Here is a 16289-nt window from a genome sequence, read left to right as displayed (position 1 = left end):
AACATGCAGAAGCAATCTACTAATGAAATACTACTAATGGGGGCAGTATATATACTCGATCATTATGTTTATTTATAGTCATATATAAAGCAAGAGTTAGGCATAATGTCTATTTGAGTGCTAATATACCTAGAGATAATCTAGCTAGCTTAGGAATATATATTGCCCAAGACCCCAAGTTAAGAAACAGATAATCTAGTTTGCAAACTTCAAACAAATCTAGGTCTATTTCTAGAAATTAGATGCTATATTCTCATTAGAAAGAGCAAATAGGCTTCCGTCAGAATATAATTAGAAGCACAAATTCGATCTTATGAATATATCATAATAAAATCTATAATTCATGAATCCCTTAAAAACATTCTATCAGAGACTGCGTACCACCTTCGATCAGCTTTATATTAGTCGTGTACTATTACTATACGTACATAAGTGTAAACTTCACTATCATGATCCTTATTACGGAGAAAATGCAATCATCATCCCAACTTTTTGTCAGTTAAATTAAATTAACCTGATTGCACACTTTACATCATTTTGATTTAGATAGTTATTGCGTGTATGAATATCAAGTTAATCAAGCGAATCATATCATTTTACGATTCTAAAAATTATAGGTTCATTTACAAATCATATCTGTATCTAGTTCATGAGTTTTATCTCATGATTAACGTCAGAAGAAAGCAACCAATACTGAAGCAAGCCCCATAGTAACAACCCGAAATCCCATCTCAGCATCGGTGGCGCGTGCATCACTATAGTCCCAAGCTGTGGGAGTCGACGAAGGCGAATCTGCCGTTATCACATCATCCTCATAACCCGGCTTGGGCGGCGTCGAATCTGTTGCTTTGGACGGACTGGGAGCCTCATCCTTCTCATCACCGGCGGGACTTTCAGCGGTGTCTTCGGAAGGACTCTCGGCCTCGTCTTTCAGACTCGGAGACTTGCCTTTCTTCGGCGCCGGAGCTTTCTCAGGCGCCGGAGAAGCATTGATGTTGGGAACCCTAATGATGGAGCTAACCTCAAGCACGGAAATGTTGTAGGGCTGAGCTGTCACCGACCTAACCAGCTTGGAGTTCATTTGTGCACCCTTGGATGCTGACCCGAAAAAAATCTCACCGTCAACGACTTCGACCCGAACGAAGCCCTGTTGGTCCTTAGCCTCGCCCGAACTCTGGAACAGAGTCGTCAGCTTGGTGCTACTATTGTTCTTGGCCAGCTTGGCCAACTTCTCCTTATCGAAGTAGTCAAGTATAATGTGGACGCTCATGACAGACTTGAGGGGGAAGCTGTTGTCGCTAGAGATACCGCCCATGGCGTCGTTGTTCAGGGCGAGGACCGTAATCGTGCTTTGCTTGTTGATCTCGTCGGCGAGTTTGGTTGCGGAGAGGTACTTGTTAAAGGTGCTGAAATCGGATTCTTTGTTGAGTAGCTTTGTGATATTGAAAGCTGAACAAGACCTGATGGACAACATGGAGAGGAGGACGAAGAACATCGAGGCTTTAGTTTTGTTGCCCTCCATGGTTGAAATTAAAGTTGCAGTCAAATGAAAATTATTGCTTATATTTTTTGGTGTTGATGTCGTAACTTGTTATGGTATTGGGGATTTTGGGGGAGCAATTTAAAGGACAACATTGCATGGAGATTACTATAATTAGAGACATAAAAGAAGGAAGGAGCCTCCTTAAATTTTAACTAGAAGCTCCTAGTTATTAATTTTACTAGAAACCTTCTTTTAACTAACAAACAAGATGTATGTTCAAAAAAATGCTATTTCCGTTTTCGACACAATCTTTAGTTTAAAAATCTGATTTGCATCAGTTTAAACTGAAATAGTTTACAAACAAAAGAAGAGAAAAACTAAAATTAGTTTATCTTTCTTCTAGTAAAAACAATTCAGAAGTCATTGATGATTTGATGAGATCTCATCATACATCAACGTACATGTGTTTCGGCTTCTTTATCTATAATGAGTTAATGACCAACTATGAACTTTATAATTCATGTTACAAACAAACAAAATATGCATATTATTGTTAACCATATGCATATAATTCATGTTACAAACAAACAAAATATGCATATGCAAGTAATTTATACATCCATATTATTGTTAACCATATGACGGTAGTTTAGTCGTTTGCTTATAATCCATATTGCCTATATAAAGGTTGTGTTGTACTGTTCACCTCTATCAATAAAATTCACGATGTAGTGCAAAGCCTCTCTCAACGTTTGTTTTTTTTTTTTTGCCATTTTTCCTTTCAATAATGCATGGTTCTAACACATAGGAGTTCATTTTTTGTTGTTGTTTTTATATCATAACTACTGTTATCGTTCACCATTAAAAAAACGATAACCGATCCCATCTTGAAAGAGCTCCGCAAAAGTAGGAGGAAGAGTTTTTTAGGGTTTGGCTTCGTTGCTTGTCCGGCGGCGCCCCTACGCTGGCGTTGGCTTCTAGCCTCGTCGGTGTGGCTTGGGTTGCTGCCGGACGGGCGTTGTGGTGCCGGAGGGGCCAAAGGGATGAGGCTATCTTAGGGGCTGACCATGAAGGTGGCGGCACTGTGTTGCAGATCGGTGCTGCTTTGACGGGGAGGCTTCGTCAGCGTCCATGAGAGGCTTGTCAAGTTTAGGCCTGTCTGAGGCGAGGAGCGGTGGATCGGCTGGTGGGATGACGGGGAGAATACGGTGGAGGCGGACTACCCGGCTGTCAAGCCTTGTTCTGCAGCGAATCATGGAGGAAGGATGGTGGCTGCCTCGCTAGGGTAGGCCGCTGATGATGATGCTCTTCGGGCGGTGGCCGGCGTTGATGTCAGGGCGACGGTTCTGATCCAGGTTGCACCAGTCTTCAATGGGCCGGGTCTTGGGTAGACTGTTTCTTGGAGCTTCCGACTTGGGGTTGGGGTTTTGGGGCCCTAGGTCGTTTTTAGGTTTTTTGTTTTTGTTTTGGTTTTTTGGTTGGTTAGTTGTCCTTCCTCTATGAGCGAGGGTTTAGGTTTTTAGGTAGTTTGGTGTTGTTGGTCGTGTTGTGGGGTGAGCCATGGTTATGGTGTCGTTTTCAGGGACTAAATTAATGTCGGTTTGTTCTTGTTGTCAATGTAATGGGGAGGTTACCTGTGCATATATGCTGGTAAGTTTGGCATGTAGTGTCTGAAATGGGTGTTTCTTCTTGAGGTTGACTATAAAGATGTGTCGGTACTTCTGGAGTAGGTTAGGTTACGGGTGAACCCATATCGGTTCTTAGCTACTGTAATCGCTGGTGTTTTGGGTAGGGAGGTGAGTGGGGAATTTATTTTCACCACCGATATCTCCCATGGTTTGTAATATTGTTTTCCCGTTAAATGAAATTCTTGATATTTCTCTCAAAAAAAATAACTACTGTTATCGTTGTAGGAGATCATTGTATATAGTCTTGGTTGTTCGAACTCCATAAATTCAAAATGACTTTTATCTAGCCCGTAATTCTCGGTGGTATAGCAACTTCTCGATCAATTACATACAAGTATATATATATATATATATATATATATATATATATATATATAGACACACACACACACATGAAATGTCTTGTTTCTTTTTTAATTTGAACCAACTCTCCAGTTATACCAGAACAAATTAATGTGTTGTAGAACTAATCCAAATTCATATACTTCTACACGGGTTTGTCTATCGAAAAATGCTTGCTGAATTCCATGACCAAATTTGAAACTAACCACCCCCTTGCTGCCCCCCCCCCCCCTCCTTTAGTGATAGATATGTTATAATGTTTGGTATAGCAGACAAACCCTTGTCTATCATATGTCTATCATACCATATGGTATGACATACCTATTGTAAATGTGTCTAATTGTATGACACATGAGAACTTTTGAAGGGGTAAATGTTTATTTAATTGCTTCTTCAATCAATGATAGTCACACATTTTATGAGACATGTTATACCATATAGTATACTAAAATTTTCCCTTCACATTAGTTACTTAGTTCGTAGTCTTATTTGGTCGGTCTTTCTCATGGTCGTCAGAAGAAAGCAACCTGCAACACTGAAACCCCAATGACAACAATCCCAACTCCTATCTCAGCAACGGTACCGCGTGCATCACTCTTAGAGGGTGCAGGAACGGGAGTCGATGATGAATTCGCCTTCCCCTGATTATCATCATCATCATAGCTCGGTTTAGGTGGTGTCGAGTCTTTGGCTTTGGAAGGAATTGCAACCTCCTCCTCGTTCTCGTCCTCGTCCCACGTGTCGTCTAAGGGACTTATGACCGTGTCTTCGAAATGACTATCATCCTCGTCTTCCGGACTCGGAGTCTTTCCTTTCTTCGACGCCGGAGCTTTCTCGGGCGCCGAAGAAGCATTGATGTTGGGAACCCCAATAATAGAGCTAACCTCAAGCACGAAAATGTTGTTAGGTTGAGCTGTCACCGACTGAACCAGCTTGGAGTTCATTTGTGTACCCTTGGATGCTGACCCGAAAGAAATCTCACCGTCAACGACTCCGACCCGAACAAAGCCCCGTTGGTTCTGAACCACGCCCGAACTTTGGAATAGAGAGGTTAGCTTGACGCTTTTATTATTCTTGCTAGCTTGGCCAACTTCTCCTTGTCGTAGTAGTCGAGGAGGTCGTACGTGGACGCTAGCTCATGACCGACTGGAGGACGAAGCTGTCGTCGCTAGAGATACCCCCCATTGCGTCGTTGGTAACGGCGAGGATGGTGATGGTGCTTCGCTTGTTGATTTTGTCGGCGAGTTTGGTCTCAAAGAGGTACTTGTTGAAGATGCTGAAATCGGATTCTTTGCTTAGTAGCTTCTGATAACATCACAGCCATAGCTCAAATAAACCCTAGAACTTCAAGCTTTGCAGAAATGGAAGAGAGAGAAGCTTTGTGGAACCTTTCTAATATTTTCTGATTAATGCAAAACGTACTGAAAATACAAGCATGGAGCAGACTTTATAGTTATTACAGCACAAAAAGAAAGAACGAAAAGAAATAAAAGTCTCCAACAAGAAAATTACAGCTGTCATCCACAAAGGTCAACTAAGATAGTCAACACTCCACCTCCTCTACATGCCTTCTTCATTTTCACCTCCCCTCAATCTCAGCAGGGGTCAAATGCTAAGATTGGTACAATGAGTGTTGAAAGCAGGACTATGTAACCCTTTAGTAAAAACATTTGCAGTTTGTTCTTCAGTTGAGACATATTCCAAGAATAAATTCTTCTTTTGAACTTTCTCTCTCACAAAGTGAAAATCATTGTCTAGGTGCTTGATTCTTGAACGAAGCACTTAATTGGAACTCAAGGCTAGAGCAGAAAGATTGTCACATTTCAGAACAAGAGGAGCTGGAATTCTCACATGTAGATCACATAAAACATGTCTTATCCAAAAAATTTCTGCAGCTGTGTTTGCTAAGGCTCTATATTCAGTTTTTGTTGAACTCTTTGAAACTGAACCTTGCTTCTTTGACTGCCATGAAATTGGATAATGTCCCAAAAATACAACAAAACCAGTAGTAGATCTTCTTGTATTAATCTCACCTGCCCAATCTGCATCACAGAAAGCTCTAATAAAAGGAACACTGTAACCACATTTGTAAAAGAGACCTTTTGAAAGAGTGCCTTGTAAATATATGAGAATCCTCTTAACTGAAGAGAAATGCACATATGTGGGAGATGACATAAATTAACACACTGTATTCACAGAATAAGCTATATCTGGCCTGGTGAAAGTCAAATATTGCAGAGCTCCAACTATACTTCTATACATGGTAGGATTAGGAAGTAGAGTACCTTTATCCTTTAGTAGCTGCATATGAGGAATACAAAGAGTTTTGCTAAAATTTCTACATGTTGACAATCCTGCTTTAGCAATCAGTTCTCTAGCATATTTTTCTTGAGACAAGAAAATTTCATTATTCTTGGACTGCACATTTATCGTAAGAAAATATGACAAGGTACCAAGATCTTTCATGTCAAAAACTGCACTGAGTTCAGAAACTACAAGTTGAATTCCTTCTGTGTCTGACCCTGTGATAATAATATCATCAACATATAATAAAAGAGCTATGACACCAGCACCAGAATGTTAATGAATAGGCTTGGATATGAATGGAAATAAGTGAAACCAAGAGATGGAAGAAAACTGGTAAATTTCTCATTCCAAGCTCTTAGAGCCTGTTTGAGACCATAGAGTGATTTTCTCAAGAGACAAACATAATCTGGAAAATTTGAGTTCTCATACCCCTGTGGCTGCTGCATATATACTTCTTTTAAATCTCCATGCAGAAATGCATTTTTCACATCAAGTTGTTTCAATATCCATTTATTCATTGCTGCAAGAGCAAGAATAATCCTCACTGTACTGTGTCTAACCACTAGACTGAAGGTCTCATCATAATCTAAACCCTTCTCCTGACTGAAGCCTTGTGCAACAAGTCTAGCTTTAAATCTAGACACTAAACCATCTGGATTTTTCTTAATCTTATAAATCCACTTACTTCCCACCACATTTTTATTTGGAGGCAAAAGAACCAAAATTCAGGTTCCTTAATTCTGTAAAGCTGCTATTTCTTCATTCATTGCCTCATCCTATTCTGGTTTTCCTGTAGCATGTCTAAAGCACTAGGTTCACAAGTTCATTTAGATGCAAAACAAAATAGAAGCCACTAAAGTAAGCTAGTTCATCAATCTGATTTTCTGCACTATACAAGAAAAGGCACAGTAATCCTCAAAAGTCTTTTTCTTAACAATTCCATTCTTTGCTCTAGTTAGCATTGAATGATTGTTATATCATTGAGCTGGATCATTCACAAAAGATAATTCATAAGGAAGAATTTCACTATTTGTATCAACACCATTGAACAGACTAGTAACATCAGTGCTCCCATTCATATTTATATTCATAGTTTCAACTTCACCTTGATCTGCAGAACTTGAATCTTCATTATTATCATTCTCATTACTACCAACATTAGCACAAGAATTTTCATTACCACTCACATCAGCACCAGAAATATCATTATCACCACTACCAGACTCAACAGAGCTACCAGTACTAACAGAAGCACCAACATCACCAACAACACCATCTCCTCCTCTATCAACCTGACTAGGAGAAACCAAGGAAGGCTGGGAAGTGGAAAGAAAAAGGTGACGAAGATAAGGCTTAGGAAAAGAGGTTGAAACTGACCGAGTACATTGGGAAACTAACAAATGGTAGGGAAAGATAGTTTCATCATGGACAACATGTCTACACATCCACAGCTTGTTTAAAGAGATACTATAGCACAATACACCTTTAAAACCAAGAGCATAGCCCAGAAAAACACATTGAGTGGAGCTAGGATCTAGGATCAAGCTTATCCTTAACATAAGGACTAATATATGGATAACAAGCTGAACCAAAAACCCTGAGAGAAGAAATATCAGGATGAGTGCCAAAAAAATTGAAGAATGGAGATTGCATCTGCATAGACTGTCATGGCATTTTATTGATAAGATAAGTGGCATGAGCAACTGAATGATACCAGAAAGGCTTTGGCAACTTAGCTGCAGTCATAAGAGTAATACAAGTTTCCACAATATGTCTGTTTTTCCTCTCTGCAACCCGATTTTGCTGAGGGGTATATGGACATGTAATTTGATGCAAAATACCTTTACTGTCCAAGAATGCAGTAAATTTCTTACTAGTGAACTCACCACCACCATCACTTTGCAAGCACTTAATTGAAAAGTGAAACTGATTATGCACAAAAATACTGTACTTCACAAATGTGGGAAAAACATCTTATTTATTAATCAAAGGAATATCCATACAAACTTGGTGAAGTCATCTATAAACTTCACATAGTACCTAATACCTTCTAAGGACAAACAGAGAGCTGGACCCCATACATCAGAATGAACTTTCTGAAAAGGAGCAGTGGACTTAGAAGTGGACTCAACAAAAGGTAATCGATCTATGCATTTTCCCTGATAAGCAAGATATGCACAATTGATCTGATGCATCCCCTGGACTAGAAATCTTAGAGTAGCTAAGCATTTTTGAAACAACTACAACAGATGGATGACCTAGCCTTTGATACCACAAGATAGATTTCACAGCAGATCCAATGAAAGCAGTATGAGAAGGCCTTATTTGAGGAGTAGTAAACAGAAACAACCCTTCAGATGTGCTCCTTCCTTGATGCAGGATTGCCCTTGACACTTTGTCCTGCACACATATTTCAGTGTCATCTATGACAATGAAACACTTATTATCCTTGCATAATTTGTTAAGAGATAACAAATTAACTGCCAAACTTGGAATATGAAGAACTTATTCAACTGAAAAGTATGAGAAGAAGGAGTAATTTCAGTAGAACCAATATGTTTGATACTCAAACCTTCACCATTACCAATAGTGATTGAATTGGTGGAATCATAAGGATGAGCTATAGCAAGATTTCTGAGATCAGATGTCATTTGGTGAGTTGCTCCTGTGTCACCAATCCAAACTTCATTAGGAGAAATACCTGAAGATGATGCACCATGAGTATGAGCAGACATAGCTGTGATTGTACGTAGAAGGAGCCTTGAAAAACATAATTGCTCCTGTATGGGCAATCCAAAGCAGTATGACCTTTAAGACCACAAATTTGGCAAACAAGCACAGATGAGCATTCATTTCTTAAAGAACAGTTAATAGTTGTATGCCTCTTTTCTTACAAAGTTGACATTCAAGAGAAGCTCCACTGCTATTTCTATAATCACCATTTCCAGGTCCGTAATTTGGAGAAGCTGGATTGTTGAAGCAAATCCGAGCAATATGGCCTTGCCTACCACAAAACTCACAAATGGAATCTCTGTAACAATTATCAGCAATGTGACCCTTCTTGTCACATATTTGATACTTAGCACCACCACCAAAAAATGAGTCTGAACTTTGACCTTGAGAGAATTGTCTGGTTCGACTCCAATTTGACTTCTGATTAGAATCATTCTAAAACCTTTTTCCTTTGTCACCACTGAAGTTATTAGCTCCATTACGGCTACTTCCTTTGAAACTGGAAGAACCTCTTGCTGCCATTGTTGTCATAGTACCACTCAAGGAGAATTGAGCTTCAATGTCTCTTTCTGCTGCTAGTAGTTGTGCTCTGAGGTCTTTAAAAGAAATTGAATCATCTCTTGCTCTTATAACAGTCTTTATCATGGAGTATTCCTCAGGCAAACCATTGAGAGTCACAACAATAATATCTTCATCAACCATTGTGACACCAACTGAACTAAGTTGATCTTTAGCATGCTTAATGCGCAGAATATACTTCTCAATAGAATCTGCACCCTTTTTAATGGTTTGTAAATTAGTCTTCAGCTACATGATGTTGGCTCTAGAAACAGAAGAGAACCTCTGTTGTATGGCTAACCGGGCTTCCCTTGATAATCTAGATCCCACAATGATATCCATAACATCATCATCAAGACTTGCCATTAAGAGGCCTATCAGTGCCTTATCTACCATTTTCCACTCCTTATAAGCATCACTAATCTCCCTTGTCACTGAACCTTCCTCAGATACCACAAATCGAGGAGGACATGGATAATAGCCATCAAAATAGCTGAAGATATCATTCACTTCTAGAATAGACTAGAATTGATAACTCCAGTTGATGAAATTAGTATCTCCTAATTTCACAGTTATCATGCTCAACAATGAATTAATTTCTAACTGAGTTATTGTCATGATTCCAACTATCACATAAAAAGACTGAATCAGATCACTGTCAACATAAAATAACTACAACCTCACTTTCTTAAGATCAGCACAACACTACACTTCACTGCACACTACAACTTTACTCTCTTAAGCACAACACTACACTTCACTACACACTACACCTTTACTCTCTCTTGAGCACAACACAACACTTCACAGTACATTAAAAACTCACTTTCTTTAGGCACAGAACAAATCTTCTCAACACACAATACTGCTAACCATACTTCAAGAAATCATAACAGCTAAACATTACTAAATATTAGTCTACTACAGTTAAAATCTCATATCAAGCTCAAAAATGATGAATGAGCTATAACCACACTCGATCTTATCAAAAGACTTCAAAAGAGAAATCCAGCAAGCTAATAAACTTCTAGAGCATGAAGAACACAACAGCATAACAGATTTGAGCAACACCACTGAAATCTATACAAATAGCCATCGAAATATCAAATTAAGCTACGAGAAGAGAGATCGAAGCTCATAGATGAACCTTAGAGGTTTTAACTTTGCAGATCTGTAAACGAAGGAAGCTAGGGTTTTTGCAGCAAGCGAACACCAGAGATGAAGATGCGGAAGTGTGAGTTGCAAACAAACACGAATCTAGCTTAGATGACGATTAGGATCAAGAGCCAAAGCTTTGATACCATGATAACATCACAGCCATAGCTCAAATAAACCCTAGAACTTCAAGCTTTGCATAAATGGAAAAGAGAGAAGCTATGTGGAACCTTTCTAATATTTTCTAATTAATGCAAAACGTACTGAAAATACAAGCATGGAGTAGACTTTATAGTTATTACAGCACATAAATAAATAAAGAAAAGAAATAAAAGTCTCCAACAAGAAAATTACAGCTGTCATCCACAAAGGTCAACTAAGATAGTCAATACTCCACCTCCTCTAAATGTCTTCTTCGTTTTCAGCTTCGTGATGTTGAGAACAGAACAAGAAGTCCACAACTTAAACAAAAGGAAGCATCATCGAGGCTTTAGTTTGATTGGCCTCCATAATTTGATACTGAATTGAGATTTGGATTGAGAGAATCATATAGGCCGGGGACGATGTTGCATGGACATTGTTATAGTTAGTTATGCAACAGAAATATGGTATCAAAAATTAGAGAAACTGAAATCAGTCTAACCTAAAAATTTCAGTCTAACCTAAAAAATCAAATCAGTGTAACCAAAAAAAAAAAATCAAATCAGTTTTAGCTTAGTTTTGTTTGTTGTTGCAAGAGTTTAAATATGAGGTCACTAAGTATTCCTTGCTTGTAAGATTTTCATCAATATTCAGTAGATTTATCCTTTAATTTTTTTTTTTTAGGAAACAACTCAAGCTCATCTTGCGCAAGAGAAGAGGGGGTTCCTTTCCTACTTTGGCCAAATTTTCCAACCATATCCTTTCTATTTAGGTCATGATGATTTAGTCCAAAGGCAGGATTGAAATTAGAAAATTTAATCAATACTAAACAAGATTTCATAATTTTTTTCTCCCACTTCATCTCTGATAACCACACCTCTAACCACACTTAATCTCTAATACCCACTTAAAGCCGGGATGTATTTAGTTAAAAGTAGACCCTCGATCAGTAGCTTCGAAATTGTATTGTCCAAGATCTTCGTCTTGTAAGTAATCTATTTGCTTAATTGATAAGATGCAAAAAGCCTATGCATAAATGAAATGACACTTAAAATCTCTCTGCTTTTTTTTTCTTTGAATTTTCAAGCTTTTAAAGAACAAATCAACTTCTTACAAACTAATTCAGATTCAAATCTTTCTACCCTTTTGAGGTAGTTGATTTTTCGATCTGTTTCCTATTCTTATTGGCCGGATCCGTTTGTCTCATGCTCATCAAAAGAAGGCAACTAAGACCGAAACCAACCCTAGCGCAACAACCCCAACACCCATCTCCGCAGCGTTGGCGCGTGCATCACTCTTACCAGCCCCGTCCCCGGCCGCAGGCCCGGGCGCAGGACTCGACGATGGCGAATCCGAATCAACATCCTTAGGTTTGGGTGGTGTATGATGCTTGGCCGGACTCGGAGCATTATCATCCATGTCCGGGTCGTCCGTGGGACTATCGGCAGTGTCGTCGGAAGGACTGTCGGCAGAGTCGTCGGAGGATGCCGGACTGGGAGGCTTAGCCTTCCGGCTCTTTGGTGCCGGAGCCTTCTCGGGGGAAGGATCAGCATTAATGTTGGGAACCTCTATGATGGAACTGACCTGAAGCACGGAAATGTTGTAGGGCTGAGATGTCACCGATTTCACCAGCTTGGAGTTCATTTGAGAACCCTTGCTTGCGGACCCGAAAGTAATGCCGTCGTCGTCGGTAGCGATCCGGACGAAGCCTTGCTCGTTCTTAGCCAAGCCTGAGGTCTGGTACAGCGTCGTTAGGGTTGCGCTCTTGTTGTTTTTGGCCAGCTTGGTTAGCTTCTCCTTGTCGTAGTAGTCGAGGATAACGTGGACGCTCATGATGGCCTTGACGACGCTGTCGTCACCTAGGCCGCCTATGGCACTGTTGTCGACGGCGAGGACGGTGATGGTGCTGCGCTTGTTGATCTGGTCGGCGAGTTTGGTGTCGGATAGGTGTTGGTTGAAGGTGCTGAAATCATCTTCCTTTTCGAGCAGTTTGGTGATGTTGAAGGCCGAACAAGAGCTTATTGACAACAACATCATCACAAGGAAGAAGGAGACAGAGGCTTTAGGTTTATTCGTCTCCATCTTTGTAAGTTTCACCGAGTTTTATTACTTATTACTTTTTTCTTTTTGGTTCTTTGCTTTGAAAGCATGGTTTGTGTTTGGGAGATTTTTATAGTTGGGGCAATGTTGCATGCAGATGACTATAATTAGAGGTTAGAAAAAGAGCTCGAGTTAAGGCGTGGAGTGAATTTCTCACTCTTTGCCTGAATACAGTTATGATTACTTGATTAGTTGTTCTAGTCGTACCTAAAAAATTGCCATCTACATTTAGGTACTTAAGTTAATTAACACACATATATCGTGCTCATGATGTGATGCATTCTTAATTACATGGATCTTGGCTGCAATGGTGCTTAATTAAACTACATCTGTACGTCCCGCATATCATTTTCTCAGTTACATATAATGCATGCTTTTAAGTTTTAACTAGAATATTTAGTTGTGTCTAATTATAAACCTTTATTTTACCACAGAAAGGTAAAAACAACCTTGAATTTGCATACAATTTTGGCGTCTGAACATCTTGTATTGTGTACGTAAAGATAAACCGAAAGGAACTGAAATCAGTTTAACGATAGTTTTTACTCCAAGACAGTTTACATTTCTTCTAAGAAAAAGAACACAAACAAAAAATCGTTGAATTTGTTTGAACTAAATCAATATTTCTTTTGCTTTCATCTATTTATTTGACTCTTACAGATTGACTAATGGGCACGTTAAGTCTTCCAATAAAATTACATCAGCTCGGTACATGTACAATACGTACTGTCTTGGACCTCATTATTTCGAATAAGTTGGTGTCCCCTGCAAGGCTCGTAGAGCTCCATATATTGTTGCAGTCATTTGGCATCGTCCATTCTTAATTTGGTTGGTTTAAGATAAATACAGAGACATGGTGTTTGGCGTAGCTCCTTTGGTTGTGCTGGTTACAGAGACATGTTTAGAGATTTTAGAGGTGGTATTCTTGGTGCCTGCTGCTCTGATATTGATATCTCGAGCTCAACGGCAGCGAAGATATTGGGATCACTAAGATTAGCTAATGAGTTAGATACTTAGATTATTGGTGCGGTATTGAAAACATATACAGTATTGTTCTTCCATTTCTCCACTCCCCCACACTAGCTTGAGACACTGTTTGTATCGTATTTCTCATATGCGTTTTCATTCCTCACACATTTATATATAGTGAAGAAAAGACCAATTGGTTTAGAAATCCCGAGTACGTGTTCGATGAAATGTGCTTAATTAAGCTTCTTTTGTTTCTTCTGGTATAGTAGACGTGCATAGAAGCCTAGCTAGTATATGAATCTTGGTATCATGGATTATCGTACTACATTGTGGTTTCGAATTAAGTTTCCTTGTTAGTTAGTTAGTTAATTTGTTGTGATGTATTGTACGAGCGAGAAATAAAGGAATTAAACGCCTTCTTCCATTTCTATGTCTTCAGAAAATTAGTTACATTTGCCTTCTAAAAAAAGTCACCCTTGCATGAACAAAAGGTACGTATACTCATCCCGTTGTCTCTTCTCAATGTGCAGCCAAAGCACTCATGAATCTAAGCAAAAAGTGAAGCCAAAGCCATCACGAGCCCGGCACCAAGAGTCATCTCGACGCGCGAAGCAGCCGAAGGAGCCGGAGCAGGTGCATGCTCACCATGAGCTGGTTTCTCCTCTGGAGTCTTCTCTGTTGCTGCCTCTGGTGCTTCTGTTGGTGAGTCTCCGGACACTGGTGGCGATGAGAGTGTTGGGTCTTCATCATCAGGTGAGGGAGCGGTGCCGTCATCATCAGGTGAGGGAGCGGCGGCTTCATCGCTGTCGTCTTCAGCTGGTGGAGCTGCCTTGGGTGCAGCACCAGGGCTTAGGTCAGGAATCTCAATAAGAGAACTGACTTGAAGGACAGAGATGTTGTAAGGCTGAGCAGTGACAGACTTGATATACTTGGAATCCAAGCCACCTCCATGGACAGCTGAACCGAAAGCGACCTCTCCACTCTTAAGCACGCCGACATTCACCATTCCCTGCTGGTGCTGAGCCTCGCCGGTGGTTTGCAACATCGTGACCACAGTTGAGGGCTTGTCTTTCTTCGCTAATCCTTTCAGTTTCGCCTCATCAAAGTAGTCGAGCAACACGTGGGTAGCCAAGAGCTTCTTGGCCTCATCGGGGGACAAGCCGGAGAGGGCGGAGGCGGCACCGTTGGCAACTGCGAGGACGGTGATGCTGCTGCCGTGGTTGTTGATGTCGTCGGCGAGCTTGGAATCCTTGAGGGCAGTTCTGAATGTGCTGAAGTCGGACTCCTTCTCGAGGAGCTTCAGGATGTCGATGGCCGAGGTTGAGGCCACCAAAACGAAAGAGAGGAAGATGATGGAAGAGGCTCTCATCCTATCCATCTTTATTTGTGATGGCTTCCTCTTTATTTGGTGCTTTGAAAGATGAAGTTTTGCGCTTTCTTCCAAAGCCTGGTTTGTGCAGAAGGGTTTGCAGAGTTATATATGCGTGGGCATTAGAGATCTTGAGTTTAGGAGTGAATTTCTCCTCTCCATTCAAAACTAGCCATTGCTTTTGACCGATTAGTTAGACATTGTCTAACAATAGTCAAACAAAAAATCAGACATTTGTTTGCTAAGCATCGTGGATGTGTATCTTCCTAAACTTAGAAGTTTTTCAATCTAAACAAATCATTGGTAATGAATATACATTTATTATATGGTTTATCCGAGTTATAACGATTAATAAATGTATAATTCTTTTTGTTACAAACCTTATAACCTAGTTAACTTGTGATCAGTTTACCTAATATGAGTTACTTTTAACAGTTTAGCGTTTGTGGGAACAAAAGAAAATGCGAGTTTGTCTATGCATCTAACGGATTTTTATTAGGAGTGCGGCTATTGGGACCTCTAAATTTGCTCAGTATACCTCTTATGCTTTTCACACCTCCTTTTTAATTTTAACTACATGCATTTGCTCACTAGACCTCTTTTCAAATTCCTAAAATAACCTTAGGTATGTTATTCACATATATCTTGATAATTTACTTATTATACATTTTATTTATTCTTTAGACCTCTCATTCTTTTAAATTTTTTCTTTTTGCATGCTATCATCGAGACCTCTATTCGTTGAATTTTTTTTTTCATTCAAACCTCTTTCACGATCTCAATTCCTTGATATTTTTTATTTCCCATAGAATGTCACCAAACCTCCATTATTTGATCAATCTGTAAGAAAAAAATTTCAATGACATCAATTTTTCTCTTAAAAATCAAATAACACAAAGTATTGGGTTTCAAAAACTTATATTTACCAGCTCAGTATAGTCTCTCCTTATAAGTGAGAGGTCGTGAGTTCGACTCACAGTAGACTCGTTGTAGCGTATTAGTTGTTTATCTGATAAAAAAAACTTATATTTACCAACAAGAAAATATTCTAACATAAATTAGCTTTTCTTTTTCTATTTTACTTGTGCTAAACAACGATCAAGGATAACAATTGTATGTTATGTATGTTCTTTTTTTCCTCTATTTTATGTACATCATGAAATTATTTCAATAGTTATTTAATTTTTCATTATCGATTTGTTTTTGCATATATATTCCTTCACCTTGTATATGCTTTCAACATGTATGATAGTAGAAAATTTTATGTCACACGGTCGATATTGATCATAGTTTTAGCTTTAATTAAATATATAATATGTAGTAAAATTTAGAAAATAGTAAATTAGAAATTAAAAATATATAAAAATAATAATAAAGAATACAATCAATTAATTATCGAATGAGAAATTTTAAATACACACCCCTATTGTTTTATGTTTCTATT

General features: G+C 39.1%; 3 protein-coding genes across 3 annotated transcripts; all 3 read right to left on the bottom strand.

The window, feature by feature from the left end:
- Positions 1-673: 673 nt before the first annotated feature.
- LOC101309182 (fasciclin-like arabinogalactan protein 14-like) lies at positions 674-1522 on the bottom strand. The gene has a single exon (XM_004305558.1). The coding sequence runs from the start codon at positions 1520-1522 to the stop codon at positions 674-676; it is 849 nt and encodes a 282-aa protein (XP_004305606.1).
- A 5275-nt stretch (positions 1523-6797) lies between these two features.
- Positions 6798-12551, bottom strand: LOC101308896. Its single transcript, XM_004305557.1, has 7 exons — positions 11651-12551; positions 9442-9604; positions 8996-9330; positions 8715-8824; positions 8310-8521; positions 8065-8220; positions 6798-7136 (listed from the first exon to the last, which is right to left on the bottom strand). The coding sequence occupies exons 1-7, from the start codon at positions 12487-12489 to the stop codon at positions 6798-6800; spliced, it is 2154 nt and encodes a 717-aa protein (XP_004305605.1). The 5' UTR covers positions 12490-12551.
- Positions 12552-14023: 1472 nt separating this feature from the next.
- Positions 14024-14854, bottom strand: LOC101308600 (fasciclin-like arabinogalactan protein 14-like). Its single transcript, XM_004305556.1, has one exon. The coding sequence runs from the start codon at positions 14852-14854 to the stop codon at positions 14024-14026; it is 831 nt and encodes a 276-aa protein (XP_004305604.1).
- Positions 14855-16289: the final 1435 nt, after the last annotated feature.

The sequence above is a fragment of the Fragaria vesca genome, linkage group LG6 (assembly GCF_000184155.1).
Source record: "Fragaria vesca subsp. vesca linkage group LG6, FraVesHawaii_1.0, whole genome shotgun sequence".
NCBI lineage: Eukaryota > Viridiplantae > Streptophyta > Magnoliopsida > Rosales > Rosaceae > Fragaria > Fragaria vesca.
Note: the sequence above shows the minus strand (reverse complement) of the source record. Positions and strands in the feature narration are given on the sequence as shown.

Bases quoted from the DNA above. Each gene is read 5' to 3' on its own strand.
- LOC101309182 (XM_004305558.1), bottom strand. From the start codon at position 1,522: ATGGAGGGCAACAAAACTAAAGCCTCGATGTTCTTCGTCCTCCTCTCC.
- LOC101308896 (XM_004305557.1), bottom strand. From the start codon at position 12,489: ATGGAGACGAATAAACCTAAAGCCTCTGTCTCCTTCTTCCTTGTGATG. The intron at 9,331-9,441 runs GTGGGATCTAGA...ACCATTAAAAAG, and splicing joins ATGATGTTATGGATATCATT to GGTGCAGATTCTATTGAGAA. The intron at 8,221-8,309 runs GTTTGGCAGTTA...ATATGTGTGCAG, and splicing joins ATAAGTTCTTCATATTCCAA to GACAAAGTGTCAAGGGCAAT.
- LOC101308600 (XM_004305556.1), bottom strand. From the start codon at position 14,854: ATGGATAGGATGAGAGCCTCTTCCATCATCTTCCTCTCTTTCGTTTTG.